This window comes from Tetrao urogallus (assembly GCF_951394365.1).
Source record: "Tetrao urogallus genome assembly, chromosome: 1".
In the NCBI taxonomy this organism is placed as follows: Eukaryota; Metazoa; Chordata; class Aves; order Galliformes; family Phasianidae; genus Tetrao; species Tetrao urogallus.
This window is the reverse complement of record NC_136813.1, coordinates 11,200,823-11,213,817: the sequence shown is the minus strand read 5'-3', so window position 1 is coordinate 11,213,817 and position 12,995 is coordinate 11,200,823. Positions and strand designations below refer to the sequence as shown.

At 44.3% G+C, this 12,995-nt stretch overlaps 1 protein-coding gene across 1 annotated transcript in view; it reads left to right on the top strand.

Annotated features, from left to right (window-relative positions):
• The window catches only part of MAML2 (mastermind like transcriptional coactivator 2), a gene marked incomplete at both ends in the record, with an annotated part of 205,565 nt that extends 203,851 nt beyond the window's left edge, over positions 1-1,714 (top strand). The window contains one exon of the mRNA XM_079538164.1: positions 735-1,714. Coding sequence (XP_079394290.1) covers positions 735-1,714 — 980 coding nt within the window. The remainder of the gene's footprint in view (positions 1-734) is intronic.
• Between the last annotated feature and the right edge of the window lie 11,281 nt (positions 1,715-12,995).

Below are 12,995 nucleotides of genomic sequence, written 5' to 3'. Positions count from 1 at the left end.
CAGGATTGATGATGGACCAACTGATAAAAATAATCAGACTAATGCATAACAGAATTTGGGGATGAAGTCAAAGTTAGTCAAATTCAGCCTGGGTTTGTAGATGGTTTCAGCTATCTACATCTGTGTCTGTATCTAGAAAATGTTTGGTCTTCTTCAAACAGCCAATGGAGCCTGGAATTAATTCAGTCCCTTGCACTGCATAAGCAATGGTCTCGTGCCTGCTTGGTCACCACACCACACAGGAGCAAGCAGGTCACAGGACTGAGCAGCTCTCCTGGCATCTGCCCAGGGCAGAGGCTGTGTGCTGCAAGTGGATGAGATGCAGTCTTGGATGGGCAGCAGGAAAGGGAAATATGAATCTCACCTCACTTAAATGGGTTTTGTCCTGCGTTTCTATCATTTCTATTTAAAAAAAAAGAAAAAAGGCAGAAAAGTGTTTGTTCCTTCCCACTGGTTCTGTTTATCCCTCCTTATTCCAATATTTCTCTTCCAGCAAGAACACTTCTGGCTCATCTGATATCCTCTGAAAGGATGGAGAGACCACCAGTGGCTTCATATAAAGCAAGCCACCCATTAGCTGATAGGTATCTTCAAGGCTTCGAACAAGTACACGTAAATCCTATCAGAGCAAGATATCTTACTCAAGAAATTCAGGATTTTTAACCTGTTGGTATTTGAATGACACCATGCCTCAATGCATTTATGTTTTAACATGCATGTTTTCTCCTTTCCAGGTGGTTCGCCAGCTGTGAGCATGAACTCCAGCATGTCCTTATCAAACCCAATTTCAACACACAGCATCATGCCTCAGAGCTCCAGCCTCATGTCCACCCCCGCTGGGACCCGAATGCCTTCTGTTCCTGCTGCTCGGAGTATGGGCTGCTATGGGAGCCTTCCTTGCAACCAACCGAGCGCGTACAACGTGACTTCAGGAATGAGCCAAATGCAGCCACACAGAAACCAAAACCAGGTCCTGCCCAGTCAGAATAACCCCATGATGTCTCGACAGCAAACCATGACGCAGAGCAACAACGTAGCTGCTTTTGGGACTGGGTCAGTGGTCAGCTCACAGCAAGTAAGGCCAAGTTTGAACCACGGAGCCACAGGTATCCCCGTGCAAAGACCACCCAATGTGATGATCACAGCTACGGCCACTGCTCAGAACTGGGCCCCGCAAGAAGCTGCTATGAAGCAGCAGGACGCACTGAAACCCGCCGGTGTCCGTTTCCCCACAGGCACTCCATATTCTAACCAGTCTTTGCAACGCAGCATGGGCAACCAGCATTTTCCTCAGCGTGCATTGGCACCTCCCAATCAATTAACAGCGGGAGTCCAAATGAGGCCTCCTCTGAACCAAATGCACCAGACTGTAAATGGACAATCTGCTGGGTCACTACGAGGTCTAAGCGTGAGACCTAACCAGCTGAGAGGACAGACTGTGCCTTCCTTGAATCAGCCTGGAACAAGTATGACACCTCCGTCATCTCTGCCATCTACCAGTTTCACATCTACCAACCAAAACTCCCGGGCTTACCAAGGAGGCGATCACGGTAGTGACCTCGCGTTTGACTTTCTGAACCAGCAGAGTGACAGTATAGGACCTGCACTCAACAGTGATTCAGACTTTATAGATTCTTTACTGAAAACGGAACCTGGTAATGATGACTGGATGAAAGACATCAATCTTGATGAGATTTTGGGGAACCACTCATAAGTGACAGTGCCAAGGGTGAAACAGATGAAGAAGCAGTAAGGACGTTAGCTTTTTCTTTAGATGCCAACAATCTGCTTTGTTAACTTACACTCCAGTAACTGGGCTGTCCTTTAAAATACCACATAGGGCGACCACCTTGTTTGAAGAGTTGCTCTAGGAACAGCCATGATGTCTCCCTGATCAAACGATAACGTAAACAGTAGTCATGGCTGACAGAAACGTGTAAGAATACGTGAAGGGTCTGTTCCTCACGCTGGTGCCCAGCACATTGCAAACTCATTAGTTCTTCTCGTGGGTGCTGTGTGGAAAAAGACTTAGCTTCCCATACGCTGAAGCACCAGAGAGTGGTATTGGCTGTGAAACATCATTTCTCTGAGTGTAAGTAGCAGCCCAAGTGGTCCAGAGATCTTCAGTCATTGTCTTCGCAGCCCTTAACTACCTTGGGACTACTCAGCCCTGACAGGATCAGGCTCTGTGTAAATCTCATGGCGTTACAAAAACTGTTTTCTTCTTCATAGTACAGACTCACACTTGTGTTTCCAATGGTTTTGTTTTAAGCCTATGTTTTGTACCACACAAAAGGGTAAGTGGTCCCATCCAAGGAAAGGAGACAGATCGTGCAACAGACGTCAGCGTGTAACTCGGTGTGCTCTAGTTTTTGCTTTCTCTCTTTTGCCAGCACCTGCAGCCAGTATCAGAGGAGGCTGCCTTCCTGTCAGCAGCACATTTGGAGCTTAGAGGGAGACACGATATGAACTGTGCCAGAGCTCAGGAGCCTCCCTTTGCCACCTTGCCCTACCCCAACAACACCAGTGACTTAATGGACAAATTAATTAAGAAAGGTGCTCGCAGTTTGACCCTCATGGGCTACTTTCCCAGTTCAGCCTACAGGAGGGCAAATACATGATGTGGCTCAGTGAAGCCACAGCAAGTATCTCCATTTTCATTTTAATGCAAGGCACAGGTCAGGTAATTCAGCCCAGTCCCAATCTATCAAACAGGTTCTTCCTTCTTTCTCTTTGTCTGGGAGAGACTACCATTTTGATTGCACAGTAATTTGGCTCCACTTTCCAAAGCTTACCTTTGGCATACGAGGGAGTTTAAGAGGTCCAATGATGGTCCATGTCAACACAGCTTCTTTCAGCAGAGTACAAGGGTGCTGCCTCTGCAACCAGCATGCATACACATCCATTGTAACCACCTGGGTTATCTGCAGTATTCACTCAACCACATCTATGCTTGTAAATTGAGCAGTTTTGAAGAATATTTCTGGGCACTCAACTCAGTCATCTGTTCTGGTTTTTTTTAGGATGGTTCAGCTAACGTTTCCTTGAGCAATTTCTGTATATCAATAGGAAATGAACTTGAGTCATAGCAAGTTTGCAGCTACCATGCATTGAAAGCTAACAGAACAGAGTAGTAAGGATATGGGTTCCACATTGTTTGACTTCACTGCTAGAGAATAGTCTTGACTGTGTTAAATTTTCTCCTATAGGCTTGGCCAGTAAGAACATCAGAAGGAGGTCCCATGTCACAATAAAGTAGCTCTACTGTGAGTCTGGCAGGAGGATTCAGAAATGGGAACAGATCTTGCAATTCAAATGAAAATGCTGTTCTTTAAAATGAGGTGTCGAGACGTGTTTCACAGCCTCCTCTGAATTAGTTAAAACTAGATGTGGCAAAGGAATACAATGCCTACGTTCACATGCCTCAGCACCAAGAGGCACTGCTCTGCCCCATGCATGCAAGTGCTTTATTTACCCTTGTTAGTGGCAGTGGGATGAGTAGACTATCTGACAATAGCCTCTGCACTTATCTGACCTATTTCTCAAGTGAGGTTTTAATAAGGCTTTTCCAGTTATTTCTCACTGCCATTTCATGTGGGCACAATTTTTCACGATGTTTCAGGAAGCGTGGTCACACGCACAGGTGACAGCACCTCCAAGAAAGGTGCAACATGGGCATTTGGTGAGACGTACCAGCTGAGGCAGGTGGTCCATTATGCTATTAATTCCCAGACACACTGTTCATGTGAGGGATGAGAAACCATGCTGGAGCGTCCCTTCTGCCCCACCTAGTGATCGCTGTACATCGCTGCCTTGCATACCGTGGTGGCTCAGCTGCCCAGAAACCTCCGTTTTATCCCCAGTTTTCACTGGGGTGCATGCAGTACTAATGTTTCCAAGTCTTTAAAAAGCTTTTCAGCTCAGGCCACTGGCACTCTACCTACTTTGGGAGTGATACAGATGCAGTCTAACAAATGCATCCCCTACATGCTGTGCACAACTGGAGTGAAATAGTAGCTAGGAGTTCAAAGTGTAAAGATCAGCACACAGGCACACACACCATCTGTGAGCAGGTCAGCAGTGACCACTCAACCTCTTGTATGAGCAGGCAATTCTGATGCTAAAGCTGAGGCTGGGTTAGTCTCATCACAAGCAATGAGCACTAAAGTCTGCTAACTTCAGCTGCACTCACATGCCATTGAGGAAGCCACCTGTACTGAGACCAGATTGTTTTCCAGATCCTCAACTGATGTAAAATAATGCTCGGCTGAGGAGTTGGTCCCGAGTCTTCAAGCTGTCATCCAGTGCTGGATTCAATGTTGAGCTTTGTTCTGTTGGCCCCAGCCTGCAGTAGAGGAGACACTGGGCAACCCTGGGATCAAAATGTCATTCCGACTTAAGTAAACCCAGCAAGGCAGAGGCCACAGCAGTGCTGTAAAGACAACCCTGATGCATTTGAAATAGGAGCTGGCAAAAGACTTGCTACCAAACCTTGAATCCAGTGTCACTTCTTCAGAACACCTGTGTCCAAGCAGCGTTAGTGTCTTTGTTTTCCTTTCTTTGCAATGGCTAAGTGCACTACCCTCAGAGTCTATTTTTCATCATCGACCGAACGCTCTTCGCAGTATTGGGTTGTAAATATAAAGAATTATTTGTTTTGTAAACTTTTGTAAAAAAAAAAAAAAAAAAAGCCAACAAAAAAACAAAAACAAAAAACAAAACCAAAAAGTAATAATATTTTGGTAGGAATAATAAAATCATATTATTTGGGTTATATTTATACATATGTGAAATAAATATACTATCAGAAAGTTGTATTTTATACAAAAAGACAACGGTTACCTTTTGTATTCTATATACAAAGTTTTGTATGATACGATTGTTTATTTTTATCTGCAGACTTCGGATTTTGGGGGAGGGCAGAATGGGATCGTGGTTAAATAGCTGGGCCTGACCCCAAGCTCACTGAAACCAATGGAGTCTTTCCATTGCCTTCACAGGGCTTTGAATCAAGCCTTTAAATCAACTTCAGGTATATTTGAAATCTGAAGCTCTCTGGAAACCTCAACATGAAAACATTCCAGGTTTCAAATTTTTTTTTTTTTCCCCGAAAAAGGCTTTTATTATTCTTGTTGTTGTTGTTGTAACTCTTGAGAGGCAGGTGGGACCCGTGTAACTGTCACGTCCTTGTTGCATGTACGTCTGCTTTATATTTTCCCCATATTATAAACCAGTGTTTCTCTATACAGACTGAAAAGAAAAGTTGCTGTACAGAAATGTTTGTGTTTATGCATTTTTACATGTGGCTGTATATACCTCTTAGTACTATGCAGTGACACTTATTTGACTCCATTTATTTTTCACCTAAACATGAATAGTATGTTTTTCAGTAGCTATCAAAACTCTGCCAAGTAAATCAATCAAAATTATCCCGAGTGTCTCTTTTCTTAACGTGAATTTTAAAATTAATGTCTGTTTAGTCAACGGCTCATTCATTTGAGTAAATTAAAATTACAGTTCTATTTTAGGAGGGGTGAGAAAAATGTGCATCTGGCAGCTTCTGGGAGCTCACTCTGCTTCTTTGCAAAAGAACTGGGATTTTCTTTCTCCTGATTGGAGCAATAGTTTCATGCCAGGAGGGGTTAACAAGTAACACGTGGGTATTTTTGCTTCTGAGGAATAGGTTGGTGTAGTCTTGCAGCACAGTGGTTTGCTTATATGCTCCTGAGCCCTGCTGCAGCAATGAGCTTGCAAGTATCTGTAAGCCAGAGCGTTCACGCATGACATGATCCAACATTTTAATAAATCCCGTCAAGCTGTATACCAAGGATGTGCTATCTAATTTATGCATCACCTCAGAGAGAGCTGAAAAACAGCCACGAGGAAGTGATTTCTCCTTCCTTGACAGGCTTCCCTCATAAGCCAGGCTCCATCTCCAAGCGGAGGGTGGTAACACTGGGGGCTGCTGAGGTGGACAGAGGTTGGCATTTCTCCTGTGCCCCACACTGCCCACATTTCCCACAGCTCTCTTCTTGCTTCAGCATCTCCAGGTGGCAGCCCTGGCTCCCCTCTCACCCGGGAGTGGAAATCAGGGCACAGCCTTACTCATCCGTGAGCACGCCTGAAATAGGTCACCAGAATCATGCCCTAAAGTGCCTTTTTGTCTACCCCAGCTGAAAAGGCAGTCAGACTGCCACTTCAGACACTTACCCTGGAGGCTCATCTGCTTGGATGAAAGCTCCCTAGAGACAGCAGCAACAGCAGGACAGACGGAGGAAAGAAGTCTCCTATTTTCATTGGTGCCGGGTGGTTTCCAGCTGGCCAGGCTGCCCAGCATTTTGGTGATGCTCACTGGGCAGAAAGCACTTGCACCCAGCCTAATCCATAGCCAGGACAGAGCTGGTGGGACTGGGGAGCTGGTGGGACACAGGGCTCCTGATAGGCTGAAAAAGCAGTATCTATAGTATTAAGGTGAAAAACAGCCAGGGGTGGGGACCTCCCAGGCCCTGGTAGTGCCTGAGTGTGACGGCCACTCTGCCAAGCACAACCCATGTCCACCACCAAAATGATTCCCACTGTGGATGCAGGGTGTGATAACATGGACACAAGTCACCCTGCACCACACGTTCTCAGTGCCACAGAACATCCCCATTCCATGTGCCTGGGGAAATGCCTCTCACCACGTGAGAGATATGGGTGGCAGGGAGTGTTTGCCCAGCCAGATGCACGACAGCAGGATCTGCACCACATCTGGGTGAGGGCTGACCGTTCCCACTGCAGCAGAATCCCATGGGGACACGCTACCACCTCAGTACAGAGTGCTGCTCCCTCCCATAGCAGCACAGAGGCCCCACAGCAGCAGGAATGTGGGCAGGATCCTGCCATAGTAAAAACTTACACCATGGGAAAAGCTGACATCACGTCAAATTTTAAATAAGGCTTTCTGGGTCATGCAGGCCACCTTGACAGAGCTCCTTTAATAAGGTTTCGGATCATTTCCCAGTGACAAATAAATGACATACAAAATTTCTTTTTTTTTCCTTCCAGCTCACAAGATCATTGCACACAAATTACTGTATTAAAAAGATTGCTTTTTCTGCCATGACTCAGCCACTTCTGTGCTGAAGAGCACGCACAGTTCCCGTTGAGCATGTGGTGATGTTTGCATTGCCACTGCATGATTAGAGTCATGGAATCATTAGGTTGGAAAAGACCTCTAAGATCACCGTGTACAACCCATCACCACCATGGCCACTAACCACATTCTTGCAGGCTGGATCCTCTCCTTCTTCATCCTTGGAACCAATAGTGGGCTCCTGAAACTGCATGGCCAAAGTCTGAGGGGCTCTGCTTGCATGTAAGCACAGCCGTCGCTCCCCAGGCATGGCGTGCATTCCTCTGCACGGCTTGAGACAACAAAGATGCGCTATCTGTGGTTTTTGGAGGGCTGCCTGCTATGTTTTCACTCTGGCTGACTGGTCTGCCTTGTTCTACAGGCACAGTAACTGTTTTATTCTATGTGCCCACGAGCACTAGAAAAATCCTGTGGTACTGTTCAGCTTTTGGGTGAAATGCTGAGTGTAGGGGCATCCATGAAGCTTCTGCTAAAGCTTGAAAAATCTAACCCTCAAAATCAATTTGAAAGAAGGAAAAGGTTCCTCGTCATTGTGCTGGTCAATGAACAACACGCAAGGGCAGGATTTGCCCTTGATACAGTTACATTGAGGTGACATGGCAAAAATAACACCAGGCGATATATTCAAACTGCCTTTTGTGCTGACCTGGTCTCTAAATACAACAAGCAAGTTCAACTTCAGATGCAACAGATAGATTCTGCTAAATTAGAGCCTGAAGATCATTAAGACAATTATTACACTGTTACTTGAGAATCAGATTTGGAAAACTCCTTCTCATAGGAACAGCCAATGGGGTTTGTTCCATACGCTGATCTCATGACAAAGGACAGGGTATACAGGCAAGTCAAGTTAATATGTGAACTTAATTCATATAAGAATGCAATTTCCATCCACAAAAAGCATCTTTCTCTAGGGAAGGCATATTTGAAGGATATTGGCTGCATGCCTTTAAATTTATTTCAGAAAGAATTCGGTAAATTTTCCAAAGTGTAGACTTTCAAAAGAGAAATGTGTTCGAATGCACCTGGCATATGACTCTGATTCATCAAACTTACCAGTAACTCTAAGGTAGTGATAAATACCTAAGAACATATGCATTGGCCAAAACATCTCTCCGTGAATCTGCACATGAACTTTGCCAATGATGATTTATTCCTCTTCTGAGTTCCTTTTGCTCATAAGGTCCATGATTTTATCCTGTGTTACTCATCCTCCAGCAGGACTTCTACCTGGCATAACATTAGACCTCACATCACTACACTTTGTGCCAAATTATAGCTGAAGTAAAGAAACCTGTTGTACTTTATCCTGTGGCTTCTTCACTGTGTCAGATAACCAAGCCCAAAGGTTGTGTATATGAGAGGGAATACCTACATGTGTGATCCCAGAAGGCTGACAAAATTGCAGGGCTACGTGGCATCCTCCATGTTTGAGCAACAAGTTAGCTGCATTCATAGCTAAAATCAGGATTTCATACGTAACACCCTCCCCCCAAAAGCAACTTTTCCTTTCATTTAAGAAACAAATCCACTAATTAAAGCAGTTTCCCCATAATTACACTGCATCTTTATATTATAACGTGCCACAATGGTCTAGTGGAGCTAACCATAGCAAAAACATCATATGTTAATCTTATTAACTTTCCCTTCAACCCAAGCCCTAGGCTTCTGCCTAGTCTGTTTTACAATACAATCTGCTAGATTCTTATATACAAATACCAACAGACCATCTGTTTATGCCAAGGAATCTAAAACCTTCCTGTAGAAAATGTCTGAAGTGTCTCAGAGGGTTACAAAGAGAAGCTTTCAAATGCTGACAGGACAATGAAAAAAAAAAAGCAAATTGTTAAAAAAGAATAGAGAAAAATGCCATCCTAGAGTATGTTTAAATACCTCCTCTACCCCAGAAAAACCCCAGAAATCTCCTTTTGCTATACTATTCTTCTGAAGTTTCAGTAGTTGCCAGTTTTGGTTTTTCAACTTCTACTTTTTTTAAGGAAATTTGTCCTTTGCTGGGCCTCCAAAACCTCTTGCTGTTAGATGAGTTTTGGCTTTCAGTAACTAAGAGCAAGCAGGCAGAAGGAAGCAATGCAAATGATCAGAAGTCTAGAAAAGATAAGAACTGAGGTTGGAGAAGGATGAAGATTCTCCTGGTAGATGCACTGCTGTCAGGGGAAAAGAGCTGTACATTTCTGTAGTGATTTCAACAGTCCAAGAAATAAGGGATTCAGAACAGTCACCAGGTGGAAGTTTTTAATGTGAAGGATAATGCTAGGATGATCTAGATGAGGGGAGTGTGGAGTCTGAAGTGTTTAGGGCTTGGTTAAGCATCTGTCAGAAATGATACTGATACGAGTTACCTTGCCTTTGGGCAGTTGTGTGGACTTAATGTCTTGTTATATCCCCACAGAAAAACAGTGAATCTGTGGAAAACAAGCAGGAAGTTTTCACATGGAGGAAGAAAAGGAAAAGAATCAGTAAAGGCAGTTTTATGGCACAGGTCAACTAATACTCACAAATTCACATAAGCATCACCCTCCAACTCTACAGTGCAACTGTTTGAATCCCTCTCCTTGCATAGCATAAGAACACTGGAGGAGGCCTGAGAGAGATCTGTCCCAATGGTCTTGCCTGCATCTTCAGGCTTTCTCCTGGGAGGTGAAGTTAAGGAAATCTTCCATTTGAACTCCTTTCCTTTAGAGGAAGGTTTTTATTCGATGCTCGCCCTTTTGTGCTAAAGTTACCAAAGCACATTGGCTAATCGGTGGAATGATCAGAAGGTCATCGAGATACCCAAATGCAGCCCTGAGCATGTCTAAGTTGATGCCTTTGTTTGCCTCACAAAACCAAACAAGAGTAGTTTGTGTGTGGGTTAGATATCTGCAATTCAACCCAGATGATCTCTTTCTTACGGAAAGAAAATCCCTCTTTATACCACCCAGAAAGACAGCCATCATGGGATGAAGCATCGCGGGCTCCTTTTCCACCGCAGTTGAAACTGCAGACTTTAACAGAGACCGAAGAAGATGTACAGCTGATGGAGTCGGGCTTACAAGTGTGTGAATACCATGTGCTTGTAAGGGAATTTAAAGGATTAAGGGAGAATTAAATGTTTGTCTTTGTTGTTCAGCACAGCTTCAAAGCTGGAAGAAGGTACTAAAGATGATATTTCCTCTTTTTAAATACCAGAAGGGGACTCCCAAAACAATAGCTGAAAAATGCAGGCATGATCTGACAGATGTATACACAAATATTCTGGATGATTCTTGTCAGATGGATGAGGAACATACTATCCGGCAGTATGAAACACTGATATAAAGTTAACAATTTAAAATACCAGTGAAAGATCCTCTGCATGGACAAAAAAAGCCAGTTCAAAATTCCCTTCCGACAGATAGAAGGCAAGCATCCTGGCTGCTGATTTCAATGTATCCTGACACATTGCCCTATGAATTAATGGACTAGGAGGAAAGTGGCACTATCCATGGGCACTTCTTGGTGTGCTTCTCTTGGGTAGCATTTGGACAGTGCTCTCAATCATAGGGTTTGAATTCTGGGTTGTCCTGTGTGCATCCAGGAGTTGGATTCAACGATCTTTTTGGGTTCCTTCCAACCTGGGATATTCTATAATTCTACAGATTTTTAGTGAATAGAAAAGCCCACAACTCTGAAATCAGGCTAAAGTGTTCTAAAGACACCATGGCATGTTCCCAGTCATGAACTATTCTGCATATCTTAGGCACTCTTGAGACCTGGGATAAATGTTGGCATGCCCCTCACAGGAGTTGTTCTCTGGGTGCCATAGCTCTCCTTGGGACAGTCCCTGTCTAAGACTGCACCCTCAGTCTGGGCCTTTGTCTCCAGTATCATCTCAAAATACCATGGTCTGAAAAGCATCTTTAGAAGGCAGACTGCTGGTTGTTTTCTGCATGTAAGCACATCTCTTTGAGCTGAATTTTGGGGTTTTATGGATTCTTTTTCACTGCTCTGACTCTTTTATTCATTATAGAAGAAGCAGAGCAAAGGTGAAAAGCTTGCTCATTATCTCTTTCCTCTCTCCTGCTCCAGCCTATCCGTCTGCTGTTATCATTGAAATAGTTATTTTGGACTAGTAGCAATTGCTACCATCCTTGGATCTCAGCAACAGCAAACACTCATTTTGAATAAAGGCAGTGCAGATTGCCTAAGCTGCCCATCACCTAGCACAGCTGCACTACCTGGGACTTCACAGGTCCAACAGTGAAGAAAATAACTTTCTTCATCTTCACTGCAGACATTGGATAAATTTAAAATGGTTCTGTGTTAGTTTTAATCAGAGCAGGAAGGTGCTTTATAGAATATTGTCCAAGCATTTGTACAACAGCACTGAACTAGTAGACACTCTGGTTGTTGAGCAATATATTCACACAGCCACAGGCTTAAAACCTTGTCCATGAAGAAATGTTTGAGTGGGACAAGGACATTTCTCTCCTTTCTTTCTTCTTCTTTCTAAACCTGAATGAATCTCTGTTACAGGGGATGCGGGGTCACTCTACATTAACATTATGTAATTCTTTCCTTGGCACAGGATTCTTGTGAGCTTTTCTCTAGGAAGGGATCACACCTCCATTTATTGGTATTTGACATTCAGCGTGGGCAATGCCCTCAGGACAAAGGAGTATCTTTGCCCGGGGAAATTCCACTCTGCTTTGCTTGAGACATTTAACGTTGAGCCTCTGTTCTTTCACTTTTCTCAATTTCCTCACACTGGAAAAAGTGCTGGCAACATGCCTGAATGACTGAAGCATCGGAGGGAGTTGTGAGGCACACTCTGGCAGTTCATGCTCAGGCTCATTCTGGATTCCTTCTCGTTTCAGGCACTGCCAGTCTCACAAGCACCTCTTCTCACTGCAGTTGCTTTTGTAGCAAAGCTGGCCAAAGCAAACGTGCCCCAGTTGAAGCATCAGACTCCAAACCATCTCAGCTCATGAACCATCAGAGGTCATCTATCAGCATGCTGAGGATGGGCTGAACCTGTTGGCAGAGCAGCAGCAGTTATTTCCTGGAGACCTGCTGAGCCACCAGAGCTGCTGCAGTGGGGAAACAAAAACCGGTGCCTCGTGTCACAGCCTCATCACAGCACCCTGAAGCCCATGCCTCATGTCACAGCCCCACCACAGCACTCTGATGCCCAGTATTGGATGGAATAAGGTTTTCTTATGCTTCTTTCTTCTCCCTCTCTAGTACTGCCACCAGTTCCAGCACTAAAACTGAATTTTCATCCCTCCCCTTCCTCACCAGGGGCAGGAATTCCCTAGCTCTCAGCACTGAGAAATGAGGGCCATAATCTTCCACGCATAAACTCTCCAACAGTAGCACGCATTCCTCTCAATCTCTCAGACAAATTGCAGGGACATGAGGTCTTTGCCTTCCAAGGGCAGGACAGAGGATACTGGTTTGTACTCTTCCTCCTCATTGTTTGAGCCAAACAGATGCAGACAGAGATCCTTTTCAAACATCCCAGACCCCAAACACGCAGACATGCAGAGAGCATCAAGGGTTTCAGTATCATCAAAATTTCTGAGTTACAGAGCTGAAGGCTCAGTTGTCACCCACTGCAGATGACAGCAAGGTGCCCTGTTACATCCATGTAATTCTTAGTTTCATAAATTACAGGATTTTACTTATCAGCACTGCAGATGAGTCTCGCTCTTCAGGGTACAAGTAGCTGACATCCAAATGCTGGAATATGGCCAGAAATTGCACATTTGGAGTTCCTTATGAGGCCTGAATTCAGCCAATGCTAATGTACAAGCCTGAAAATATGCTTGGTTACACAGTCCCACTAAGCTATTTTTCTATTCCTTTTGAAGACTCATTG